The 25,810-nt window shown below is 54.0% G+C and overlaps 7 protein-coding genes across 7 annotated transcripts; 3 read left to right on the top strand and 4 right to left on the bottom strand.

Annotated features, from left to right (window-relative positions):
- Positions 1 to 1,563: 1,563 nt before the first annotated feature.
- Positions 1,564 to 2,915, top strand: KVR01_006968 (uncharacterized protein). Its single transcript, XM_044785634.1, has 2 exons — positions 1,564 to 2,192; positions 2,251 to 2,915. Exons 1-2 carry the CDS (start codon positions 1,617 to 1,619, stop codon positions 2,812 to 2,814), a joined length of 1,140 nt encoding a protein of 379 aa, XP_044644399.1. The 5' UTR covers positions 1,564 to 1,616; the 3' UTR covers positions 2,815 to 2,915.
- Positions 2,916 to 5,018: 2,103 nt separating this feature from the next.
- Positions 5,019 to 6,387, bottom strand: KVR01_006806 (uncharacterized protein; the record flags this gene model as incomplete). Its single annotated transcript, XM_044781344.1, has 3 exons — positions 5,019 to 5,182; positions 5,252 to 5,978; positions 6,073 to 6,387. The coding sequence occupies 3 exons, from the start codon at positions 6,385 to 6,387 to the stop codon at positions 5,019 to 5,021; spliced, it is 1,206 nt and encodes a 401-aa protein (XP_044644237.1).
- Positions 6,388 to 7,228: 841 nt separating this feature from the next.
- On the bottom strand, positions 7,229 to 11,706 carry KVR01_006609 (uncharacterized protein). Its single transcript, XM_044785389.1, has 4 exons — positions 11,181 to 11,706; positions 11,073 to 11,112; positions 10,887 to 11,006; positions 7,229 to 10,817 (listed from the first exon to the last, which is right to left on the bottom strand). The coding sequence occupies exons 1-4, from the start codon at positions 11,221 to 11,223 to the stop codon at positions 7,778 to 7,780; spliced, it is 3,243 nt and encodes a 1,080-aa protein (XP_044644040.1). The 5' UTR covers positions 11,224 to 11,706; the 3' UTR covers positions 7,229 to 7,777.
- An 836-nt stretch (positions 11,707 to 12,542) lies between these two features.
- Positions 12,543 to 13,755, bottom strand: KVR01_006999 (uncharacterized protein; the record flags this gene model as incomplete). Its single annotated transcript, XM_044791218.1, has 4 exons — positions 12,543 to 12,667; positions 12,854 to 12,878; positions 12,959 to 13,415; positions 13,472 to 13,755. 4 exons carry the CDS (start codon positions 13,753 to 13,755, stop codon positions 12,543 to 12,545), a joined length of 891 nt encoding a protein of 296 aa, XP_044644430.1.
- A 2,709-nt stretch (positions 13,756 to 16,464) lies between these two features.
- On the bottom strand, positions 16,465 to 19,590 carry KVR01_006930 (uncharacterized protein). Its single transcript, XM_044782993.1, has 3 exons — positions 18,095 to 19,590; positions 17,885 to 18,030; positions 16,465 to 17,813 (listed from the first exon to the last, which is right to left on the bottom strand). The coding sequence occupies exons 1-3, from the start codon at positions 18,830 to 18,832 to the stop codon at positions 16,502 to 16,504; spliced, it is 2,196 nt and encodes a 731-aa protein (XP_044644361.1). The 5' UTR covers positions 18,833 to 19,590; the 3' UTR covers positions 16,465 to 16,501.
- A 276-nt stretch (positions 19,591 to 19,866) lies between these two features.
- KVR01_007023 (uncharacterized protein) lies at positions 19,867 to 21,585 on the top strand. Its single transcript, XM_044790358.1, has 4 exons — positions 19,867 to 20,058; positions 20,128 to 20,226; positions 20,294 to 20,676; positions 20,740 to 21,585. The coding sequence occupies exons 1-4, from the start codon at positions 19,992 to 19,994 to the stop codon at positions 21,226 to 21,228; spliced, it is 1,038 nt and encodes a 345-aa protein (XP_044644454.1). The 5' UTR covers positions 19,867 to 19,991; the 3' UTR covers positions 21,229 to 21,585.
- Positions 21,586 to 22,632: 1,047 nt separating this feature from the next.
- Positions 22,633 to 24,643, top strand: KVR01_006491 (uncharacterized protein; the record flags this gene model as incomplete). Its single annotated transcript, XM_044785309.1, has 3 exons — positions 22,633 to 22,825; positions 22,988 to 24,407; positions 24,481 to 24,643. The coding sequence occupies 3 exons, from the start codon at positions 22,633 to 22,635 to the stop codon at positions 24,641 to 24,643; spliced, it is 1,776 nt and encodes a 591-aa protein (XP_044643922.1).
- Positions 24,644 to 25,810: the final 1,167 nt, after the last annotated feature.

The following is a 25,810-nucleotide window of genomic DNA, read 5'->3' as shown; positions in this document are numbered from 1 at the left end:
CCTGAGCATTCTGAATCTTCTTGGAGTCCATTTTGAGTGAGAGTTGGAAGTCTGATGACTTGAGATTTTGTTTGAAAGATTGGTAGTGAAATGAATGGATCTGTTGTGTGATGAGCAACAAGAAGAAAATCCAGGTCAAGGGCAGGGAAAATAGGGGTATTAATAGTTTGAGAGGTCAGCATCGAAAGATGCTGACCTCGGGAGTGACTGAGATTGACTCCCGAAGACACCGGGTGCAAGCATTGTTGGTGGTTATGCATATTCATGTTTGTTGCAATTGTCCTCTCATATTGTAGCGATGTTTTGGGAATCTTCTCAAAGAGTATGAGATTTCCACGGTCATGTGGTCCCGACGTACGATAAAAACCCCTTTCCGCCTTTTCCGCTCCCTTACCTTCTACTAAAGTATTCCCATATTAACGGCAGAGATTTTGATAAGACTTCAATCTCTCTGGGGCGGTATCGTGTGCCGTTCATGATGAATTCTTGACATGTTGCTTTTGTCGGCAATTCCACATCTTGCCATGGCCATAGAGCGCCCCTTGTTCGGGATGCACAATACTAGGCGACAATAGTAAGCCAGTCCAATTGCGGTCCCTTTTTTCCTTGCAGCTGACATCCACCTACCCATCGATTTTCACTGAACCACCCAGAGTATATGGCTTACTGGCCTTTTGGCGATCTGGGCTCCTGGCCTTCTGGCCTTCTGGCGTTGTGGTGGCACTTTGGCGTTGTGGTGGCACTTTGGCGTTGTGGTGGCACTTTGGCGTTGTGGTGGCACTATGGCTTTTAGTTAGCACATAAATACATTCATGCTAGAAGGGGATTATACCTTAAGTACCTACCAAGTAGGTAGCTTAAATGAGAGAAGAAAACAGTGTAAAATTCTTAGCACTAACTCAGAAGGTAAATATAAGGAAGTTGCTAAGAAACTACTTAGGTACTGGGTGGTTTGCCGAAAAACGATGGGTAGGTGGACGTTGGCTGTTTTCCTCGCGGCATTTCTTTAGGACACGAATCGGATACAGACAAGTCTATGAGAACGCGTCCATGGTGGCCTGCCTGTGTTGCGTGCTCGTCAGCACTTGAGATGAGCCAGAAATCACGATTATCTCAGTACCGATGCAGAAAGCAGGTGGCACCTGTTGCAGTTATAATCCACGCACAAGAGTCATTGATCCTCAACGAGAGCTAGGAGGATATCGAGAGTTTTGACACATGAGATCCTCAAACTTGCGTCTGCTAACTCAGCCCCGACCCGAGGGTTTCTGCAATGTCGCCCACCCGAATCTCGGCCAAACCACTCGGTCTTCTAACAGATCTCGCTGGATCCTTTTGATTTCCTCGTTACAAATATGGTTCAGATGGACGTCATCGTCCTCTGCATGCGGTTCCGGTGGGTACCGGTAGATGTCATTCCCCGTGCCCTGAGTGGAGAGGCAAACACAAATCGATAATACCCAACTACCGCTGCGTATCAACCCCACCCTGCTTATCTCTTAGGCCCGTCCGGGTTTGCCCGTTTGTGACATGCGGCGAGTTTTAAACACATCTCCGTGCACTGAGAGTCCAACCCTCGAACTCTCTCAGATTTACCACCCATTGTAGGAGACATTATGGCCACAGTAGCAAGACCCTCAAGCGATGTCACCCTCCGGGAAGTCAAGCAGAACCAGGCTGCACTAATCAGCCGGATCAACAACGCCGTGTTCGCCGATGACGGAGACTCGATCCCTTTGATCGACATTGGCCCTTCTCTCAACGGGAGCGAAGCAGACAGGAAGTTCGTGGCAGCACAGATCGGGAAGGCTTGTCGTGAAATAGGATTCTTCCAGATCACGAATCACGGGGTCAGCCAGCAGGCCCAGGCCGGCATCCTGGAGCAAGCCAGGCGCTTCTTCCATGACTTGCCCCTGGCCAAGAAGCAGCACCTCCACATCGACAATTCAGCACTGCTTCGTGGCTGGGAACCTAGCGGTGTTTCCAATGTCAACCCAGATGACTGGAAAACCGCGGGCAAGGAGACCAAGGAGGCTTTCAACTGGGGCTACGAGCCCAAACTCGACCCCACAGGCGGGGACGGCAATTATGTCGAGCTGGACTTAGTGAGATATCCAGACGGGGCGAATGTTTGGCCCAGTGAACAAGATCTGCCTGGATTCTTTGAAAAGATCAGCGAGTACCATGGCCAAGTAGGTCATTCCCGGTGGAGCAATAATCTGTGGATTTTTAGCTGATATGAGAACTTAGGTTCTAACGCTCGCACGACATCTCTTGAGGCTGTTTGCTCTAGCAATGGAGCTAGAAGAGTCCTATTTTGATGCGATGTCAACACATCCCGGGACTATTGCTCGGCTGCTATACTATCCTCCGCAAAAGCCCAGGCCGACAACCGACACTACCAAGGAGACAGACGATATTGGTCTAGGTGCCCATACCGACTACGAATGCTTCACATTGCTTTTGTCCGATTCGAACCCGGGGTTGGAGGTGCTCCACGTTGATGCATTGACTGGTCGGCCGAAATGGATCTCAGCACCTGCAGCACCCAGCTCGCTCACTGTGAATGTTGGTGACTTTCTTTCAAGGTGGACGAATGGGCAGTTCAAAAGCACTGTCCATCGGGTCATCAACAGGAGCCCCGAGAAGGAGAGATATAGCGTGCCATTATTCTTTTCGGTGAACTACGATCAGAAGGTGTCGACACTGCCAACACCCGCCCCAAAACCCACACCAACGGAGTCTGAGGTAGAGGAGATCCAGGCAGGGCCTTGGATTTTGGAAAGACTGCGGGCTACGTTGAAACAAAATTGATGTCCAGCCGATTGAGTCAGCGGATGTGTATAAATCTCGCCTTTCCGCTGTGACTTGAAGCACGTGCAGTTAACAGAAGGCTGGCTACAACTTTTTCCGGCGTTATGTTTTCCGGCGTTATGTCCGAGTCTCAATCATAATTTTGAAGAAAGCCAGGGTTTCCGGGCCCGGACAGACTCAGAGCTCTGTAATTTATAATTGCCCTCTGAGTCTTCGCCACTTGTTGATGCTCTTTGGTAGGTACAAGATTACTTCATCAACAAGCTTAGTGCCTGTCCGACGGGTAAATGGCCTCAAAATTAATGCAATATCCGAGATGGGCAGACCAGTCGCAACTGAAGATTGACACAAACCCTCCGGGGCCGTCTTGAAATATGAATTTTCAAGACAAATACGAGACTTTCAGCGCGAGTTACAGCAATCACTGGACTGGGAACCTTGGAAAGGACGGACCCGCGACCCGCTTTTGAGCCTCCGACGTCAACTGCTTCGTCAGGACATTAGCGCTGAAAGTCGAAATGTGTTCAGCATTCTAGAAAGAGCGGCGTCTGGATAACTACTGAAGTACCTGGGTACCTAGGTCAATAAGGTCGATTCTCTGATCAGGTGGCCTTTTTTCATATTTACTAATTGTGACCATCAATCGCCGAGCCTTGAAGTTCGGGAAAGCAATGATATGATTTTGACACTAGATGCGCCGAACTCAACCGAGGCCGGCGCCGCGCCGCACGATACCACGACAGTGTGGCAGATCCAAGCCGACCAGTGCCTACAAGTGTCCCAAAAGCTCACCCTATGACTGGAAACTACCTTTAGAGTCCTCTAATTTCTAATTAACTATCTATAACAGGTACTATGATATGTTCAGGCACTAGAGGCGAACTAGTTATTGTTTCTTGCTTCGCACAGGAGAAGATTGTCTGAAGGGCATGTTTTCCCTCTTTCATCTTCCAAAAGCCACACGCACCGACATCATACGCAAATTACACCGCTCTGTTCAAATATTTTGTACCAACCACTCCAATACAAATTCTCGATTCGGAGTCTGAAACCATGTTCACTCCCAGCAGTAGGCAAGCACTTTCTGAGGTATTTCTACCACGGGTCGCAAGTCTCGATCCGGGCCTGGCGGAAGAGCTCACACACATGATCTTGGAGATGGAAGACGAAGATATTATTCAGCTGTTGGTGGAATTCCACCGCCTATATATCGATTTCTATTACTGACTCGGATGTCATAGGCTCGGCGATGACGACCTCCTGCGAGCACAAGTCGACTTTTTCAGAGCGGAAATTTTGCGGGAATCTGCAGCAGACAGTGGCGAAACATCTGATTCGGGCTTCGAAGAGATCTATACAACTAGCAGCTCAGAAGACATGAGAAACTCGAGCGACGAGAGCAGCTCGGCAGATGGTAATGCGAACACCGCACACGACGCAGCCGATACATACGAAGCATCCGGCTCAGACGAAGCATATAGCTCAGACGAGACCAGCGCAGACGAGACATCCAGCTCAGATGACACACGGACACGCAGAGACTGCAGGCCGACAGTAAGGGTCCACACGGGGCCCCCAATGCCCGAGTGGAGGACATCACAACCAGCTCGCCAGCAACATATGGAAGCAGTTCGTCATGCTTCGCCGGCGCGGGAGACAACACAAGCTACCTGGGCCGGCCCTCATGATACCACCACCGGCTGCCCCGAAGAAGTAGAAATATTCGGGCTCTGCTGCACAGTCATCTTGTTTGGGGCGGGGGTGTTCCTGGTGGTAGACGCGTTCATGGTTGGCGGACACTAAGTTTATTCTTGGCCTCAGCCTGTGGTCACTTCAGTCGCAAGTTAATTCATGCTAGAACCTTGGAACACATCTCTGTCCGTCTAAATTATATTGCATAGACACATGGATGTGCTGTTCTACTAAGTATGTGGATGCCTGGTATGGGCGGGAAATGTAAGGGCCGTGTGATATCCAAGAAAGCAGGTTCTCGGAAAGCAGGCCGCTTGGCTAAGCGGGAGCTTTGTTGTAGTTAGGAGAATGTCTGCACGAATGCAAGTTACCTACGACGGTCGTGCGTGGCGCTAATTCGCAGTCACTCACTGTCAAGATGCACAAGCACTATTCGAACCTGGTATGTGTGTGATTTAAGCCTTAATATAAACCAGCCAGTGTTTTACAGAATTTGAAATATCCATTCTTGCCTACTCCGCGTCCAGAGGGCATATAGGAGGCTTGTTGTTGACCTGGATTCCACCGCGCTTCTTCTCATCGCTGTCGTGGAAAGGCAGCGCCCATCCACCCTCAGACTCTGGGGTTGCAAGCCACAGCCGAAGCAAGTGACGCCGAGGGTGCGGTGGTGGGAAGTCTGTGGTAGAAAATATTAGCCATAAGCCAACCGCATCTCGCACAGTATCATAATCTATTCTCCACATACCTTTGTAGGCCGTCCGGGCGTGCAAAAGATGCGCGTCGCTGACAAACTGGATGTCGCCAACCTCAAGGACCATGTGCAGCGCAAGCCTCTGGCACGTCTCCTCAAGGATGGTCAGGGCCCTCCATTGCGCCTCGCTCAGGGGCGGGATGATGCCCTTGTCAGAGAACCGAGTGAGAGACTTGACAAAGTACGGGTCCCACTTGCAGTACACACGGCCTTTGCCCCGGGGCTCGAGATAGAAGACAGACGTGCGGATCCACTCCTCCTCGCCCTCGCTGACCTCGCCCTTGCGGTCAAAGTACCACACGGGCTGTGTCAGCAGCTCCGCGACATCCGGGTGCTCCTCCTGCAGGGTGTTCCACACGTTGTGGATGGAGACGATGTCGCTCTCGCCGCCCTCCTGCGCCCGGTGCACGCACAGCAGTCCCACGATGTCACCTGGGTCCGCGTGGAAGAACTGTCGGGCCGTCGTACGGTAGATGCGCACCCGGTCGATCTGCGTCGGGTCGTCGCCCACGTCCTTGACGTGGCCCAGCACGTGGCCGCGGCCGTTCTGCGAGATGAAGTAGCCGATGTAGGTACCTAAGCCCATGTACGCCACGGCGTTCTTGTGCGGGCCCCACTCGCCGGCCGGGAAGCGTTTGAAGAGGATGAAGCCCTTGCCGTTCAGGAGGTCTTCCCGCAGGGCTTGGAGGACCTTGCCTAGTCTGGGGAGTGGAAAGTTTTCCTACGCCGGTTGATTAGCTCATAAAAGTCCTGTGTTAAACTAGTCTGAGTTCTGCCCAGTTGGAGTGGGACAGATAGAATGAGTGAAGGCATACTTTGGTGATGCCTGTCAAAGGCGTCCCAGATTCGATGAACCGGTCGGCAGTGTCACTCAGTTCCTGGATCTCCTCGTCCGTGAAAGGGTGGATCCATTTCTCTGGGCTGTTGACGTAGTCCTCCTTCCGCCACAGGGTCGGGCCAGTGATCTTCTTGGGGAATTCCGAGTATGGCTTCAGCTGGTCGTATACAGGCGGATGTTGACCAGATGTCCTTATGCCATCTGGGAAAATGTCTCTTGGGGCATCGTGGTTCTTGGACCGGATGGCGGCGGCGGTGTTGACCGGCTCGTCAATGAGTGCTCCTGGTGCCATGTTGTGTGACTACTAGTCCCTGGTCCCAATCGAGAAAGTCCTACGAAACTTGTTGCTTGTTTTTTACCCCACTGTCAATGGAGGCTTGAGGCTCTTCTACACGTCCACCTCCACAAGAGCGCAGGGTAGGAGGCGGGCGCCCCAATGGCTCTTATACTGAGCGAGGACCTCGCCAGTGCGGGGTCTCCAACGCTCAACGGCCCTCTTAGCACGTCGCAGTGGTCAATGACGTGACAGCTCTTGTCCACAATGATTTTTCGGCTGGGCTCTGCAACTCTGCGGCGGCGGGCTGCTTCTTGGGGTATCGCTGGTCATTGACGAGATCCGAACTGCCGATGGCGTGCTCAACTCAGCATCGCCGCGTCTCGGCGCGACCACCAATTGCATAACACCTTCTCCTATGCCCCCGAATAACCACCCGGGGGGACGCAGCCGGACTCCAGGAATTCAAATATGAACGCATGGTCGTATGATGATCTTGGGTCTACGTGGGTCTTGTTCATCAAGGGCCACTGTTGTTTTAAGACCATGGAGGTGACGAACCACGTCTGAATAGATGCGATGTCGCTCGCCGGTATGCTTTTGTTGCTAACTTTCAGGGAACCCGGAGGAGGGTTGCCATCAGCAGAGACTACAAGGCTCAGGGGTTTTACAACTTGTTGCGCAGACAGAACTCTGCGCGGGTCATTCACCTGCGTGGCTTTTCTGCTGCTCCATTTCCTCCTGACTTCGTTCGACACGAGCCGTGACCTAACAAAGCCGGCCCCCATACTTAGCCGGGCCCGGTCGAAGCTGCCCGGTAGCAAGCAGAGGTCGGTCATCAGCACACACGTGGAGACTCACATCTTAGCCAGCCCTGTGGGCTCCATTCAAGGCCAAATTTGGCGAGACCGACAACCTGAGTATTGAAACACTCCTGCATATGCAGTCTCCTTATCCTAATCATATACGTACAACCCTACTCCACTTGCCAGAAGTGCTGCACTAGCCTCCCAGAATGTAGGATCAAGCCTATCATTGTGAATTGATATGCGACCCATCATCAAGTACAAATACAGTTGCAGTCCGCGCACCTTGACGTGCGTTGTCAGAAAGGGCACGACAAAAACAGACCAGCAACGCCATACAAGTCAGTGGCGCCTCCCAGCACACCCCGGATGGTGGCAGGATGAAGCGCGGCAGTTTCGCTAGAAAAAAAGAAACGCATCCCGACGAGCAGCATTATAGCTCAGCCTCGGTATTTCACGTCCACTCGAATACAGTCAGGTCATGCACCCGAACGAGACGACACCGTATTACCACCGCCAACTTGTTTAGGTACCGGTGACCGTCCCTGTGGCGAGGGCCTCCCAGGCGAGGGCGAGGCGTAGGCTCTTCGGAGCTGATGATCCTATCGCCATACTACACTGGGTCGCTTCGATGGCCCCGCCCCGCCCGGCAGACCAGCAGCGCCGCCGATAGTAATCCTCCTAGCCTTACTATCAAGCCTGGCCAGCGTCGCTGCTGATAATTTGGCCGCAGCCCCTCTGGGACTGACGATTCCTTCTAGCCTCATGCTGCCGCCCATATTCATTCGTCTGGCCTGGCCAGCGGTGAAGGCCCGAGCTGTTCCTCCTCCGGGAGGCGAGGCGCTGCAGCTGAGTGGAGGACTTCTTCGACGCTCGGAGGCTGCGGTACCCGCTCCAAATCCCTCACCTGATCCGCTTCGTCGTCTTCGGTCTCGGGAGATCCCATTTGTTGACGAGGCAAGCGGTCCGGAGTACGAGGAGGAGACGCGATGGATGGACCGTCGCCTGCTGTCGATTCCGCTACCAGAGGAGCCGACGCTAGAGACACGCTTCGCGCTGGCGCTCGCAGTGCTCCCCATCGAGGATAGGCGGTCTCTTCTCTTGGCGAGGTGAAGAGCGGATCGGAGCTTTGTCGGATCGATAGTTTTCGTGGTCGGCTCGGCGTCACTGTTCGAAGCGGCAGGCGAGAAGGAGGCGTTGGCGAAATTCGCAGCGGGAGGGCTATTTTCATCCAACGGTGTAAGTCTGGGTGGCTTTGGACTCGACCTCAAGGATCCAGTAGATCGCGGAGAAGAAAGGTGGTTACCCGTTCTATCTACATCAAGGGCTCGTAGTGGAGAATTCCTGTCTGACGCACCGGCTAAGTTCAGTCGCATTGCGGGCGGCGCCGAGAGCGGTGACCCATCGTCCTGAAGGGGTTGGGATTTGGCCAAGAAACCTGCCTGGAACCTGCTGGGTTTAGCCAAGGGGAAGGTGGCCGTCTTTGGCAACTGCAGGGAAGGGCTCGAGTCCGATCCGGAGTCGCCTGCTCCATTAAGGTATGGCGGCATTGCTGGCCGTGGAGGCACAGCTACGTCCGGAGAAGCCTCCCGGCCTTGTGGGATGGGACTGGGGTCGAATTTCTTGGGGGTCTTGTCATAGTCCGCGAGCGTGCCCGAGGTCTCTTCGTCTCGCCACCGCAGAATACGCTTTGGGGTCGATTTCTTCTTCACCGGGGTAAAGGAAACCCCCTTCTTTGCGTTCACTGCCTTCCGGCGTCTCGGGGACTTCAACGGGGAGCCGTGCTCGCGGACGGGTGTGGGCGGCCCGGCTGCGAGTGCCGGTGCAGCAATTGGCTTCACGTGGATGCTGGAGCCTTTCTTCCTCTTGGGTGTTCCTCGCTTGGAAGGCGGGAACATCTCAGCGGGCATCACAGAGCCGTCAGGCTTGATGACATTGGATGCCGCAGAATACCCTGTTTCGAGCAGGCCTTTGATGACATTCTTTGCGTGTGCGACGGCGTCCTCCTCGTCCATGGCCACGAGCTCCGTCATAGAGGACAGTATTTCAAACTGAGCAGTGAGGAGCGATTGAATGGTTGCAGCATCCGCGCCTTTTTCCTGCTCCAGTACTTGCTGGTTTGCCTCCCGCATAAGCTGGGCCTTCAGGAGGTCGGCCTCGCGGGCAAGGCTCGCTGCCTCGCCACAGTCCGCGATGCCATCACCTGATGGAAGTTGGACAATGCTGTGCTGCAAGGCAGAGTCGATGGCCCGTTCCCAATTCGTGCGTTCCAGCTTCTGATGGAGGTGCTGCCGACTTGACTCTAACTCAGCGAGTATGCCATGTGCGGTCTTGCGCATCGCCTCCAAGTTTGGCGGCATGCCTTCATCTTCTCGTTTGTCACAAATAGTGTCAAAAGCAGCGATCCAAGCGGAGAGCATGCCGATCCGCCGTTCAAAGAGCTTCAGACGCTTCATGGTGTTGATCTTGTCTTGTCTCTCGGCGGACGAGTTGTCATACGCTGTTCGAATCCGCTGGACGCCCTCACGATAAACCTGTTGCCGTTTTTCAAGATTCTTTTTGAACTTCGCAAAGAAAGTGGCCTCTGCAGTTTTCTTTTCTGCTTGTAGCTGCTTGATCTGCTCCATTTGCTCATCAATCTTGACAAGGAAGTCCTTCACGTGGCGATTAACATTGAAAACGTTTCGGGTGACCTTGGTCTGGATGTTCTTGGCGCGGTTGGCATAACGAAGGGTGTTCTGGGTCTCATCGAAGTGTTCGCTCGAGGGACTGACGCATACAATCATGACGGTCTTGCAGTTGCCGCCGAGCGAGAATTTGAGAAGCCTGGTGAGTTTGCTATTGCGATAAGGAACGTGGTTCTTCTTTTTTGGGTCGCACAGGGCATTGATGCAGCTGCCCAGAGCCAGCAAGGACTTGTTGATATTGGCGCCTTCCAGCAGCCTTTCCCCCCTGTTCTTGGTGGCACTGGCTCGTTCACTGCCAGCAAGGTCGATTATGCTCAGCGTTGCCATTGTGTGCGGTTCGTTGACAGAGGCGTTGCGGTCCTTCTGTGCCACGTTAATCTGCAAGACTGCATGCGAACGCGATGAGGTCTCGTTGGCTGCCGTCGGAGAAACTGTCCGGTATTCATTGCCTTGGACGATCATGTCCATGACTTCCTGGACATCCTTCGGGCGGTGTGTTGTGAGGCCAGCCACCGTGACAGCCTGGTTCGAGTCCTCTCGGAGCATCAAGCCCTGCTTGCTGCCGCCGGGGACTAACAGATCACGGATTGTCTCGTTGTAGATTTCAAGGTAAGACAGGGTTATCTCGGTGGTCTTCTCTTCATCCCGTTCGGCAATTTTCTCGAACAATTCCTGCATGGTCATGAAAATGATGCCGGGCTGCGCAGCGGTGCCGGTGATTGTGTGTGTCTTGCCGCACCCTGTTGCTCCGTATGCAAATACTGTGGCATTGTACCCGTCCAGGACATTGTCCAGCAGATTCTTTGTGGTTGCTTCGTAGACCTCGGCTTGGGTGACATTCTCGTCAAAGATTCGATCGAAGGCGAAGACCTGGTCCTTGACCTTCTTTCCCGAGGCGGGCACGACGGATCTCGAGAACTTTTGCATGGGGTTGTCTTCGGGGGGATCGAATACGCTGTAATGTCCAAATGTCAGCCGAGGAAATCAGAAAAGCGGCGAATGCAGACGGGCCGGGGAAACTTACAGGCACCGGTGATCGACTACCTTGACAATGTTCCGAATGCCTCTTTGATGCAGCTTGGGAGTTGGCGCAGCGGCCAACGAGCCGTCGCCGAGGAAGTGTGTGCCATCGTCACTCCTGACCCTTCGAGGGGTCAGCGGGATCAAGTGCAGCAGGCAGCGGCCTGAGGCTCTAAGGGTTGGGACCTACAGTTGGGCGGCTTCTCTGATAGTGAAGGGACGCACTCGGACTGTATGCCAAAGGTTAGAGGTCGCTGCATTGGAGTAGGATTGGCGACGGCAGCGCTTGGCTACTGACCTGAGACGGTGATGGAGGATGCTCCTGGGTCAAGTGCCGACATGTCGGTTGGATTGATGGTTCATGAACGGCTGGAAAGCTGCCTCGATCCGCCCCCGTGGCTCTCGCGGCTCGATTCGACTTGGTCTGGAATGGAGGAATGGATGGGTGGATGGGTAGAAACAGTCGGGTGACGACAAAGGGCACAGCTGAAGGGCTGAGCAGCAACGCCGCAGGCACGTGGGAAGAGACAAAAGATAGGAGAGTCCTGCGCCTTCGGGGCAGGGCAATGCAAAGGAGAAGCTGGTTCCTAGTATGAACAAACAAATGTTGAGGCACAACGAAGCTAATGGAAAGCAGGAAAACAGCTTGGGTGAAGACGAGTTGTTGACAGCGAGGGTGCGGGCACGCTGATGGGCAGGTACAGTTTATCTGGGGTTAGTGACGTCGGAGTCGGCGTATAAGCTGTCGGAGGCTTGATTTTTGTCGAGCTCAAGCTTTCACAGACTGCCGTGGTCCATCCGTACGGAGCACATGCACGTAGGGGCCCTTTACTTTTCAAGGGGCCGTGCCTGCCTGCCAGCCTGCCTGCCAGTTGGCCTGGTCAATATTTTGGAATCCACGTCCCGAGTGGGGCGCGGTTACCCCACCAACAGCGCTAGTCCCCGAGACCGTGCAGCTCGCTTATTACAGTCATTGGCCAACCACTTTGGAAGCATGTACTTCTCAGGTAAATGGGATGGCTGCACGGCCGCAATGCGCACGCCCTGCATAGAGTGGTACCGAGATCGCCCCCAAACAATATAATTTTTGCCATGAATTGTCATCTACGCATCTATGGCGCATTGGGGGACATCTCTCGGCAGCAGGTGCTGCAGGTACGGTCGCCTGGCCTGGTATTGACCACCTGGGCAATTTTCTTTTGTGGTGGCGCGTTCTTCAATCTATAGCCACTCCTTGCTGATCCAGCACCCTTTTGCGTGAAATCCGATATCAATCACTTTTGAAATCCTTTAAGCCTGGCAGTGACAGCTTGCTGGTGGGTTATAACACCTTGGAATCCATCGTATTTTAACCATAGTTATCGACACCGTATCTTTTTCAAGAGCTGGGCCTTGAGCGTTTACCACTGTATGAAGGCGCCATATATGTCCTCGGACGTGTACGGAATAAAAGCGAAACCAGATAACACCTTGGGGCATTGGACACTTTCAGCATCAATTGTTGCCTATTGACAGCCAGGGGCGCCCTGAAGAGACCTGCTCCCAAAATATCTTCTGCTACCAATAGCCATTGAATATGTACACTGAAACCTTCGCCGTACTATCATGCACAGACGAATCGCAAAGCTTGCCTACTTGTAGCATTTGAGGTACTGTGGACTTAGAGACCGTAACGGCTCTTCAGGTTGCGCCACCAATCACGCATCATCCACCCGTCGAAATCCGTAATTTGAGTGGAAGATCCAGCAAGCATGATGAAGTTGGTAACTCCAGATGGCGTCCAATCTTTGTCTCATGTCAGTAATGGGGTTTTCAAGAATGAGTGGGTGAACTCACCATAGACTGTAAGTATTGAGAAGAAAGGAATGACAATTAGCAACGTTTCTACGCAGAGTTCGGGGGGGGGGGGGGGGAAGGTGGGCGCGGAGGGATAGATTCAGTTTGACCGCCCTATTAGAGATCAAGACTTACAGTCATCAAGAGCGTAAGTGTGGCCCTATTGGACAATTAGCGGACGTCAAGACCACGACATTGCTGGCAGCGATTTAGACCAGGGGTAGGATTGATATTGCATACCATCTCGTGTAACAGAATGTGGATGTCTGACGTTCCAAGTGCGCCCATGAAGTACTCGCGGCCAATGCGCTGGCCCCAATCACCACCAGCACCACCCGAGAAACCATCAGTAAGCCACAGAGAGACGTCGTAGTGGCGGGAGGCACCTCCCGGGCAGGACCCGTAGTTGTTGTCCTGATGGAAGAAGCGGCCGCACCGAGGATCACACTCGGGGATCCCTCCGCTGTCCTTGGTGGTATAGACGTCGAGGCCTGACGTCGAGCCCTGGAGGAGGCTCTTGTCACGGACCGCCCAGCCGACGACCTTGACGGGCACGCTGCTGTAGGGGAACTTGTCGAAGCCGATGAGCCACTTCATCCACTTGTCGTGTTGGGCCTGGAGGACGGTGGCGATCTGGTTGCGCTGCGCCTCTGTGACTGCGGTGCCGGACTCCCAGCGGACGCAGTAGTTGACTTGCCTACGCAATGTTGTCAGTGATTAACGCCCTAGAAAGGTCGAACGATGCCCCCTTACCCTTTGTTGGCAATCAGCTGGTCGTATCCATAGTTCTTAAAGCCAAGAGGGTTGCTGTAAGTGGACATTTCGTGATCCCACACTTGCTTCAGTGGCGTGACGAGGTTGGACGGCGGGTTCCATGTGGTTTGACGCCTGGCAAGACGGTCTTGCATCTCGGAACGGACATGGAGGTCGTTGACATTGTCCCAAATTGCACCGTCAGAGTCAGAGAAGCTGCTGTTGTGGGCACTAGCAAAGCCAGCAGCAATAGCTGTGGACGAGACGAGCTGAGAAAACCGCATCTTTGCGAATTACCTAGGTGCTTGGGCGATGAGGCTATCAGAGTGAGAATCCTAGCGAGCATCGCGGACCACGCTCATTTATAGGAATGGGCGAGAAGACATAATTGAGGATCGGGCTTGCCCGAGTACACCAACCCACGAACTAGGTGCTTTCAGGAGACAAGTCCACGACTCGGCCTGTCGGGATACATGTTCAGATTTGTTCTGGGTATTTGGCTGTCAAAGCTGCATGTTTCCACCAGTCATCGAATGAGAATAGCCCTCCTGTGACCATGCAGTGGCATCCTATGAATTACTCCGACTCAAGAGCCCTGTCTCTGGCAGACCTTGGAGACGATTCTAGATCTGGAATTGAAAAGCAGTGACATCGCCGACTTAGTGGGGACGGATAAGATTGAACAAGGCAAGTATGGGGAGGTATTTGTCGGAATAGAGGCTCCTTTGCTGCCCTTTCGAGGACACTTCTCCCAGGAAAGCAATCTAAGAGACGGCATAGCGGACTTGGCAAGGAGGAGCAGAAGTCTTGGTAGAGACGCTTAGGCCGAATAGACAATGGGCAATTGGCCCACCTGGCTTGAAACATCCAAGGGCTCTACGGAGTATTATTGACCACAACGGCGCGGTCGACCGTTAGGTGCCATGGTGGCGGGGCAGACCTGGTATGCCACGGTACATAGCGTGACAGTGCTAAACCCAAGGCCCCCAACGCGAGACAGGAGACCCGGAGCTAATGTGGTTGGGTAGCCCTCGGAGAATTTGAACAAGATATAAGCATAGAAACAAGAACATGTCCAAGATGGGATGTTAGTGCGTCTCTTTTTGGAAGCTTGTACTCCGTACGGCCAGCTCTCATGTAATCCAGAGCGTCTTGGCGACTTCCAACGTGATATGCAACGGTCGTTGTGACTCGTAGGTGCGCCGTGCACTGCTCTAGTCCCTCGCCAGTCGACCCCAACACGGAGAGACGTCTTTGATCGTTGCCCCAATGGAGATGCCCGGCCCCTAGAGTCAAGACTCGAGTCTTCCCCCACAAATCACGAGGCATGAGTCTCTCCTTTTTAGCAGTGACTCGTGGCCCCAAATAAGGAAAATGGCTTGAGGCTTGCAAGGATAAACCGTAGCGAATGTAACAATCCATCAGAGGCAAGCCTCCCATCCCGTACACCAGGGGCTGACCACTCAGCCACTTCAACACCTGGCTAGCTGGAGCCTCAAGAAAAACAAGGGCACAAACTCCAACCTAGAAATACTATGCTTGCCGCAGGAGCTGGAGTACCGAGGTCTTTTGTCTTGGCCGGACACATCCTTGATTCCATTCAGTTGCCACTCATTCACCTCAATACTTGTCTGGCAGACGGCCTTGGCACTTGAGCATCTCAGGAGACGGACGGGTTCAGGCCCAGAACCGGACCCTTCCACTCCGAACTTGCCGGAGTGGTTGACCAATTTCCAACACGACCTGGGCACTCAGGCAGAGCTACCCCTGGGGCCATCTTGTGCGATTGGTTTTCTACCATTCTGCCATTCCTACCGACTGACAGCCAGGAACAGAAGACTTCACGGTCGCCATTCGAGCGGCTCGCATGGTGCGTCCTGCACGTGTCTGGTCGTGGAAGACTTGGGCGGGCCTCCAGGGCTGCCCGGGCTGGCAGGGGTGCATGCAGGCCGCCATTGCCAACCGTTGCACGCTGCCGGTACTTATTCCACACTGCCGGCGTTGCTGCATGGCAAGCATGGGTGCACAGCACAGCACAGTGCCTAATAAGCGACGGCCAAGTCTCGACCCACCACTGGCAGCGTGCACTCACCCTCACCTTGGACGCTGCCCCGAGCAAGATTGTTGGCCACCAGCCTAGACACCTGGGCGCGTATCGTCGTGCGGTCAATATATAATGGGTCTTATAAGTAGGTGTCCGGCCTCCTGATGACCAGGCCACTCTTTTCTTCTCGTGCTTGTGGAACGAGCTGTTCGACAAGTATCTTTGCCTCCTCATCTGGAGACCTTGTTACTCCCATTTCCCTTATTCATGCACACATTCTGACGACGGAGGGACGACCTCGACGTCGGCGGTAAGCATGCAGAGCCCAGGGGGTTCCAGCGCGCTGGATATAAGGACGGTCTATCTTAGCTCAGACCTCACTGCCGCTTCCGGGACAGGGCCAACCACCTCGGGGACGGCCGTGGCGATATCGACTGGCGCAACGAAATCGGGCGCCGCGGGCGATACTGACCACCATAGCAGCTCCGGCCCTCAGGCTTCGACGGGTGTGATCGTCGCCGTTGCTGTGATCATCAGGGTGGTGTTAATGGCCGCCAGCCGCTGCGGGGCTATTCTTCCCCATACGCAAAGAGCGCAAGCAGGTGCAGAAGGGACGGCAGTAAGGGATGTTCTATGACTGCAGCAAGAATGGGTACAGCGCAATGGTCCCGCGAACAGGTGCTCAATACGACCCGAGAGCCCTGGGCCGAATAGCGTCTCGCATTAGGGCTGTGAGACCGCATGTCCAAGAGCATCGTGAGCAACACGCCTTAGGAGAAGCGAATGTATTTGACTAGATCTAACGTGTATTGTCTTTGAGTCTCTTGTATCAGATGCACCGCACATGTCTAAGCCACAAGGGCCGGTACCATGCCGCGTGGCATCTGCTCGGTTGCGGCACAGGATCCTTCTAGAGTCTTGGTCAAGATCCATGGAGGAGTCGCCCCCCCCCCCCGGTCTTGGCTGCAAACCGAACCATCAACACTCTATGCTGTACTAGACTCCGTCAGCGTCGTCGGCGGACCCGCCTGGCCCACGGCCTCCCTCACCAGGTCCTGGAAGCCCGCCCCGAGAGCCTCCATCACAACACTGACATCTGGTGCCTGAGGCACAGTACTGTCTTCCTGCCTAGCTATCGCGCCGGGGTCCCACCCATCCTTGATGCCGTCGGCACCGGTCTTTCCCGAGACCTTCTCGCCCTTGACGTCCCTCCCCGTCCTGACTGAGCCCTGAGGTGTCGCGGGCGTGATGAGCGTGCGGTCCAGGGTTGATTCCCACCGCATCAGGTAGACACCTGGACCGGACATGTCATCTCCTTCTGAACTACCTCGCGGGGTGTTGCGCTTACTGCGGATACCATTCCCACTGGAATTGGCCGAGCTCTCTTTCAGCGCGTCGAGTATCCGCTGCATGCGCTGCGCGGAGATGTCCGAGGCATTGGAGAGGTATTCTGCGTGCGAGTCCAGGGCAGACACGACCGACTTCTGGGTCTCTGGTGGGAGCTGGCTGAATATCTCCTGCAGAGAGCTGCTCATTGCCCCGGCTGCACCTGAACCGCGTCCCGCGCTGCTCGCTGGTGCCGCCTCGTTGGCGTCCCGAAACCTGTGTATCGTCTCATTGGCCCACAATCGGAACTTGTCCCGGACGTCGGTGCAGTTCGCGGTGAACTGGTGCATGTACTTGTAGAGCAGATGCCGATTTCGCCGCAGGAGGGCCACGTAGTCCTCTACCGAAGGCGGCCTCGTCTTCACGGGGGTACTCCTGCCGCTCGAAGACCCAAGGGTTTTCCACTTGCTGCCGTTGCTGCCGTTAGGGTTCTTCCCCTGTTTCGGTTTGCTCGTCTCGATGAAGTCATTCAGGAAGGTCTCCATCGCAGTAATTTGCGGCCGGAGATCCATGCTGCCGTGAAGACTCCTGATGAACGGCTCGTATGCGGACACGGCATCGCGCATCACAACAGTCAAGTAGTCCGGGACGGATTTACAGAACACGTTGCTGAGCTCATTCCTGTCGCGCACTGACAGATGTGCCGAATACCATTGCATGCATTGCATGTGCTGAGCTTCACTCATGGAAGCTGTCAGCTTGGGGTCGGCCGAGTTGAGGATTACTGAGATAATAGACTTCTGCTCCGCTAAGCTCTTGCGGCGAGCTTCCTCTTGGACTTCGCGCGACGAGGCTATGTGGTCCCTGAGGGTAGCTAGTTGTTCCTTGCTCGGCCTATCCTTGGAAGATTCGACCTTCTCGGCTTGTTTTCGGAAGTCACTGGCATCCCAAGACAGTACAAGGTGTATGATCCTGCCGGTCACCTCGTCAGCTCTGGATCGATTCCACGCCGTCAATTCGGCGCGCCAGCGACACGGTCTTACCTTTGTAGCAGATTCATACCATCGTCAGCCTCCTTCGTCCAGCCAATCCAGTTGGTCATTGCCGTGACACTCATTTTGGCCAGGAATATACGCATCATGCCATTGATCATGGAAGCTGCATTGCCTATCCACAGCGTATTCCGCATCTGAAAAACCAGTTAATCAGCAATTTTCAAATTTTAAATTGACTCGATTGCAAGATTAACGAACCATTGTATACGGCACCAAGTTCTGCACGTTCTCAATTAACTTGATAATGTACTGCCCCTCGGCGGAGAGCACCAGAATACGATGAAGAAGTGAGGCGATGTGAAGGATTGCATAGTCTACCGCTGCCTTGACTGCTGGCGAGTGGGCCTCAAAATCCTCATTTTTGGCGCAGTGGTCAAACATCTCGTCGATGAGATGTCCATGAACGAGCTCCTGGACACACTCGTTCCAAGCCCTCTCGAGCTCTGCTGCCTGAGTGACGTCGTACTGCTGCTTCTGCAAGTCGATCTTGTCTCTCGGCCTGGCCACACCGCCTAGAAGCCCGCGCGTGATAGCCTCATGAACCACGCATGCCAGGGTCGCCAGAGTCTTCCTAGTGCCCGGTGCGCCCTTGTCGTAGGACTCAGAAAGGTTCGCGTCGGCCAGCCCAGACATGATGCCCTGGAATTTGGTTGGCCAGAAATCTTGCGGCAGATCGCCTAGCCCTGGGAGTGTTAAGACGCATTGGGTGAGAAGAAGTTGAAGCAAAGGCGAAGCGGACTTGGCATTATAAGTGACAGTGCCGGGCTGTGGTGGGTCGAGGCTGAACGGATACCCGTATTCTTTCATAGCATAGGGGTATTTGAAACTCTCGGCTTCACGATTCGTCTCATCGTGAGTGATGATGTCAAATAGGGCATGGAGCTGTGCTGAAGTGAGGGTCACCGCCGTCGGTGGTGGTGGGTCCGAAGCCATCATAAAGGTGGAAACGTGTCGTGAGTTCCGATATGTTTGGTCACCAGTATCGAAGAGGTAGTTGTTGCCCGGGCTCGCAAGGGTATGTAATGGGTAAGCTGAGGGGGACGGATACCGCTGGCCTTTTGTAAGAGCACGAAACAAGAGTATCGTCACTTCCTGTCACTGCGAAGAAGTGACTGCAGATGTGGTGTGGGCAAGCGTCCTGTCGGCCAGAGTGAGTGACGCAAGTAGGGCTTGGTGCTCAGTGGACGAAGTAGATACAGGACCGCGAGAAGGAGAAGTCACAGTCAAGAACTCGTTCAGATGCGGACCATGTTGAGGTAAAGAACTGGAGGTGTGCACATGTGACCACCTTAAGATTTGAAGGGCGAGATTTATACCAGACAGGCGCGAGTCAAATTCACGGTAGGGAAGATGAACCTTCGAAGTGTGATTGTGCGTGGCGTGGCGATCTTGTGAGTAACCATGTGCACCTTTGGTCGGCTCTGGCTGAGACGAGATTCGACCAGATCAGGAACACAGCTCGTGGCCGCGTCGCCTGTGTCGCCGTCAGGGCATAGACTAGAGCCTCACGGCCGGGCTGGTGTGAACTTGCCCAAACGGGGAATTCTTTGCGTTATAGGTGCGGTCCCGTTGTTAAGATGGTCCTTGTCCGGCCGTTCGGGTTCGCAGGGGATCGATCCCACTCGCAACCGACCCCAAATTTCGAGACAATGCGAAGATGGGAGTCCTTGAACTATCAGTACGGCCCAGTCCAGAGCAGACGCAGCACGAGGTCGAAGCCAGGTGGCAGGTGCAGACCTTCACTCTAAAATACTCAAGGGCTCCTGTTCTGTTCTAGGGCCGCTCCTGTCAGTGACGTATCCGCTCACAAAGGACCCAGCACACAGCTCCGGCGGTACGAAGTACCTGCTTACTCCCTCCCAGAATACGCTAAGCTTCATCCGCACTAGCGCCAATCTGTCGCGTCCCTCCGCGGTGGGAGGCTGCACTTTTCGACGTCTCGAGCTGCCTTCGTCCATCGCCGACCTCGACCAAGCTATCACTCAGCTCCCGCCGTCGCCCTGCCGCCATCAATTCCACCGGCGCACTCCTATCCTTCGTCACGTCGGTATCCCAAGACGCTGAAAGCCCTGCACAGCCGTCGTGATCAGACAAGATGGGCAAAAAGAAGCGCTCACACCCCAACATCGAGGAGCTCCTTGAGCGCCCGTGGTGTTACTACTGTGAGCTTGTCCCCCCCCCCCCCCGACCCGGCTGCGCTCTCCATGTCGATCCCGACTAACCATCTCAAGGCGAGCGTGATTTCGAGGACCTGAAGCTCTTGATCTCTCATCAGAAGGCAAAGCATTTCAAATGCGACCGTTGCGGTCGTCGGCTCAATACTGCAGGAGGTCGGCGAACCCAACCCCATCATCTGTCCTCTTATGATCTGCCTCTCTGACTCTGGTCCGACTCTAGGTCTCTCCGTCCACATGAACCAAGTCCACAAGGAGACACTATCACACGTCGAAAATGCCCTCCCCAACCGTCAGGCTCTGGACGTCGAGATCTTCGGCATGGAAGGTGTTCCCGAGGAGGTCAGGGAACAGCACAAACAAAGAATCCACCAAAACTACTGGGCCGCCCAGGACGAGCGTTTCAAGGCGACAGGAAACCCACCCCCAGGACAAGAGCGACCCTCCAAGAAGATCAGGATAGAAGCCCCGGAGGAGCTGAAGAAGAGGTTCGCGGAATTCCGGGCCAAGAAAGCGGCGGGAATACCAACAGGCACAAACGGCAGTGCGAATGCCGCGCCAGCCAATGTACAGAGTCCCGCACAGAATGGCAGCCCTGGAGCTTTCGTAAGTAAACATCACATGCCGCATCAACAGCATCAGCAGCCCGTAGAATGCTAACAGTGCCAGAACTCCCCCTTTGCTCCTCCACAACCTTACGCCCAACCTGGTTTCCCGAACTACCCGCCCGCCGGCCCTCCCCCTGCTGCCGGTTTCCAACAATACCCTCCTTCTTCTCTTCCCGCACGCCCACCCAGTCTGCCTACTGCACCGAACCTCCCTCAACGGCCAGGCTATGCGGCTGGGAATTACTATCCCGGCCAGCCCGGCGCCCCAGGCTTCCCCACCGCCGGTGGCGCATCAGCAGTGGACGAGCTTGTGGCCAATGCTAGACAAGGTGACGATATCGACCAGCTTATCCGAATGGCTGAGGCCGGCATCAAGCCAGCCAGGACGCCGACGGACGGCGCGCCGACTGCGCCGCCTCCGGCCGATGGTGGAGAGAAGAAGTCGAAGAAGGACAAGGGGCGGATGGTCTATTCCGATACCGAGTTCAGCCCGGAGGAGAGGATGGCAATGCTGCCCAAATACGCTTGGACGCCCACTGTACCCGCTTAGCCTGCATCTACGCAGTTCACTGGGGCTTTTTGAGGCATTGCAAAGACCTGCAGACTTGTTGGCTTCTTCTGGAATCGGTGGTACGGGCTACCGATGTCAAGGGAGTTTTGGTGGAATCATCACACCTGTTTAAGCATTAGGAATCCAATGACAGGTTATGTGAGAACATAGTATGGCGAATCCTCAGCTTTTTTTTTTGTGATCAACCCCTGTGGTACTGCCGGGTTGTCCTATTTAAAACAATATGCTTCCAGATTAATCGGGTGGTTCGTTTCTAATCCCCATACATAAAAAACATATGCGGCGCCTTCGTACAGTGGTAAACACTCAAAACCTAGCATTTAAAAAATACAGTGCCAATAACAACGGTTAAGATACGTTAGGTCGCAATGAAACCACATATAAACCAGCAGCCATTCTGTTCATCGCATTCTCTATGTTTCTCACTAGACTACCGGTAACTCTAGTTTTTAATTTAGGATCTCAGCTGGGAGATCCGTTTCGCAGTCAGGCTTACTAGTATGTTAGAGCAAGTATTAGCACTGGTGAGGTGACAGCCCACGCAACCTTGGAAGCTGGTATTGCGGATATGTCAAAGTTTAAGTTGACCGTCGTTGCTAGCTACACAATCACTCGAGCTGAGATTGTTGGCGACGTGTAGTCAAGAATTATACATGTGTATAATCGAACACAACTTCTCCAGGAGGACTATCAGGATTTGGGCTCTCATGTCAAATCAGACACTTGGAATTCATCCCGATCCTTTCAATTGGATTTTCCGCAATTGTGGCAGGCGTTTTCGAGACGAGTCTTGGTCCATTCAAGATGATAAATATCTGGACCCTCTCGTATAAATCCTGATGAATTTACCCACCTTCCAATGCCTTTCGCTCCTCGGATTGGAGCGGACACTTTCTCACAGGTTACAAGAGCCACATACCCCCGCAGTTGTCTGACAGTGTCGGTGTTTCACAACATCAAGTAGATCTCTGTCAGCCAAAAAGATTTAGCAGCTGACTCTCAACCGGTGTCAAGAGTGGTAAGGTTGGAGTCTTGTGCATATTGATTTGAGTGTTTAAACTTTGTTAGCTTTCCCGTCCAACTGGTGGCCACGGACTCCACTTTCAAGCCAAAGCCCAGGGGGAAACCATACTTCGACCCACGTCCCGTGACTGTTACCCCGATTCCGTTCCATCGAGCACGGAAGTACGGCCTATGATGGCCCCAACGGAACCTCGAGCAGGAGGATGGAATATGTCGCGGCCGTAACATGATGCCCATGGTGCATCATCCCAGCGTCTCTACCTAGGTATATAAGCTTCTGGACTGTTGCGTACGCTTCTGCAACCTTTCACACGGATCACTTCCTCACATGAACAGAACAACTCTGAGTTTGTTTCAGATATGGCAGTGCACTCGACTTTGACAGCCACGGCCGTGGAACCGGATCATTTGACCCTGGACACGACGTCCTCTTTCCCACCGAATCTTCCATCACACATCCTCCAGCGCTTCCCCAAATTCGACCAAGCCCAAGCAGGACATATTCGCCATTTCCACAATCTTGCCACACAGCTCGACGGAGAATGGCGTCACAGTAAGTAAGAATTCAAGCAGAGCTTACATCTCGCGATACACACCCCATCACCCTCAAATTGTGCGATTGATCCTCTCAGTGACGGCGAGAAACGGGCCGCATGGCAGTTGGTGCTTCACATGTGGTGGTATGAGCCTCATTACTCACTCCCCGTTCCAACAGTGGGCAGCCCTGTCTCAGGGCAGGAGCTTTTCGATGCCTATCGCTACCAGGTCGCGACGATGGCCTACGCGACCGGTGTGGCGCACTACCACCGCCTGCCCGCGCTCCGCTCTGTCTTCCGCACACTCTTCGACCAGCTTATCCACAAGATGATGCTACGTGATGTTTGGGGTTACTGGTTCCTGACCAGCCAATCCGGAAAGTTCGTCGACCCGGACATCAGCGAGCTGCGGAAACCCTGGCCCGACCCCGTTTGCCGAGAGAACATCATGTTCTCCGGCCACCTGCTGCTCATGGTCAGCCTGTACGGGATGCTCTTCGACGATGATAAGTATGACGAGGGGGGCGCCCTTACGTTTGACTGGAACCCTATTTTCTTCGGCTTGGGCCCGGAGAAGTTCCCTTACACCCGCGGCACGCTGCAGCAGACGATAGTGAGTGAGATGGAGAAGACGGGCTGGATGGGTGTATGCTGCGAGCCCAACTGTGTCTTCATCATCTGCAATCAGTTCCCAATTATCGCCATGCGGTATAATGATGTACGAGACGGGACTGACCTTGTGTCGGATGTCCTGAAGAAATATCAGGCCGCTTGGAAAGCCAAGAATGGCGGTTTCATCTCCCCAGATGCGGATGGGGATGAAAATTTCATCTTCTACTGGATGATCAAGCAGGATTCGCTCGTCAACCTCGGTGGGATCTCCGGGAATGCATGGGCGTGTGCATTCATGAACTCTTGGAACTCCGAGTACGTCCATGAGTGGTATCCCAAACTGATCCGGGGGTATCTCACGTGGTACCCCAACGGGCGTGTCAACCTGAACAACATACTCGTTGCCAGCGAAATTCGGGCGGCGCTTAAGAGCGAGGAGAATTCTAAGGGGCTCGACGAGCGCAGCTTAACCGTCTCGGCTGAGACATTTGCCCAGGCTGCCTCCAAAGTCCAGAAGGGCCTGGATGGGGGAGAGATGCGGACACCGATGGGCCCATCTAACTCCGCTACAACATTCGGTTATACTCTCCAATGGGTCTCTGAGGTGGCACCGCCACCCGCGGAAGCTGAGAGGGATGTCGTTTCTGGCCTGTTGAAGCACGCCGACACATACCTGAACCCGACTTGGGAGAACGGCGGGCTCTTCTACCCAAGACGAGACGGGAAGCTCCAAGACGACCACGGGAACTGGATTGGTATGGATGTATACACTGGCAACGCCGGGATTGCGTATGGCCGTTTGAATGTCAGAGATGGCCAGAAGAAGATGTGGGAACAACCCTGGACTAAAGATGGCCACCACGCGACATACCCGTACGTCGAAGGAGTTGATCTTTCCAGTGGAGTAGACTTCCTCCGTGGCGAGTGGAATGAGGAGGTTGGAGCCTTTGCTTTGACAATGAGAACTTGGGATGGTTCCAACAGCAGGTATGTATATGGCTCACATGTGGTCACTTATCGGGAATGAATTTCAAGGCAGACAATGCTAACTTTCATCTAGGGTCGATTTGAAGATCCACAACCTCCCTGCCGGATTATATGGACTGTACCAAGCAGGCAAGCTTGTCCAGGTCAAGCAGGTGAAATCTGGGGACGTGTTTGAAGTGGCAGGTGAGGTAGGCGCTGATGAAGTTGACGCTGTGCTCGTCCGGCAACAAGTCTAATTGGTTTCGTTTCTAATTATTCCGTATATGCCCGAAGCCATACACAGTGCCTTGGTACAATGACAATGCTCAGAGACCCAGCGTCTTAAAAAATATGCAATGCCGACAACAACTCTAAACGATAATCACATTGGTATTCAGCTTGACTTCCAATATTCCCAACGCGCCCCAAAAGAACTCTATTGTGTCATATCTGCACGCTGGATCTGGAATTGTAAATTAAGTGTCACATGAATAAATGGATTCTCTGTACCAATTCCCATGCAAAGCATTTGTGAGTGTGGCACGAGTCGGGATGGTTCGCAATAGTCATGCAGTCAAGATGACCATCTCATCTTGAGTGGTCTGGACTAATACTGGCCCCTTTGTTCGCCCCCCTGATCCCAGATTTACCATGCAGCGCCAAGGTCAACGGCCGTGGGGAAATGGAGAGGTAGCAGGGGGCTGTATTCCGGCTAAATACAGCAGTTCTCCCCAGATGCTCCCCCGCATTGGTTTCCTCGGGGTCATTTCCGGCCTTGACGTCCACCCATGACCGTCGGGGAAACACCATTTTCGTGTCAATGAATTCCGAGTGGTTCCCAATGTCGACAGCAGTCTCGCGCTCCGGCCATGGTGACAAGCAAACAAAGACATCTGTTTGAGTCTCATCTCGACAGCAAATCGAATATTTAAACACCCTGGGATCACCCAGCGTTCGTATCTCCAAGATCGGCAGCATCGTCATCACAGGTAGGCCTGCGAAGTAGTCAGTTTTCGTGAGGCTCTCCGGCGACGGGGATCCGGAAGCGACGTGCTACTACTACTGTCATGTCACCTGGCGGAAGCAAGGCCAGGGATCCCGCCTCGACGCGTGCGTCTACCTTCCCTTTACCCGCAATTCCGGCAAGGCGGCCGTCAACTGGTCTCTCTTGACGCCCTTTCAGCTACGTGGAAACCTTCCAAGATTGCCACTGCTAGTTTTCGTTGGCACGCCCCATCTTCTGTGTTTACCCAGCAGCGTGGTACCTGGGCAGGATACACCCGCGGGCTAGGCAAGCTGCTCAGCCGCCTTGCCTGACCTCACCGCGTCCTGCTAACCATGGTCTCCCCGGAATGTGGTATTTACCCCAAGGTGGGGTGGAGACTCCCTAGTAATTTCTTGGGTCTTATTGTCTAGCATTGTAT

This window comes from Diaporthe batatas (assembly GCF_019321695.1).
Source record: "Diaporthe batatas strain CRI 302-4 chromosome Unknown Contig00007, whole genome shotgun sequence".
NCBI classification, from domain to species: Eukaryota; Fungi; Ascomycota; class Sordariomycetes; order Diaporthales; family Diaporthaceae; genus Diaporthe; species Diaporthe batatas.
The sequence above is the reverse complement of the archived record's forward strand: the minus strand, read 5'-3'. Positions and strand labels throughout refer to the sequence as shown.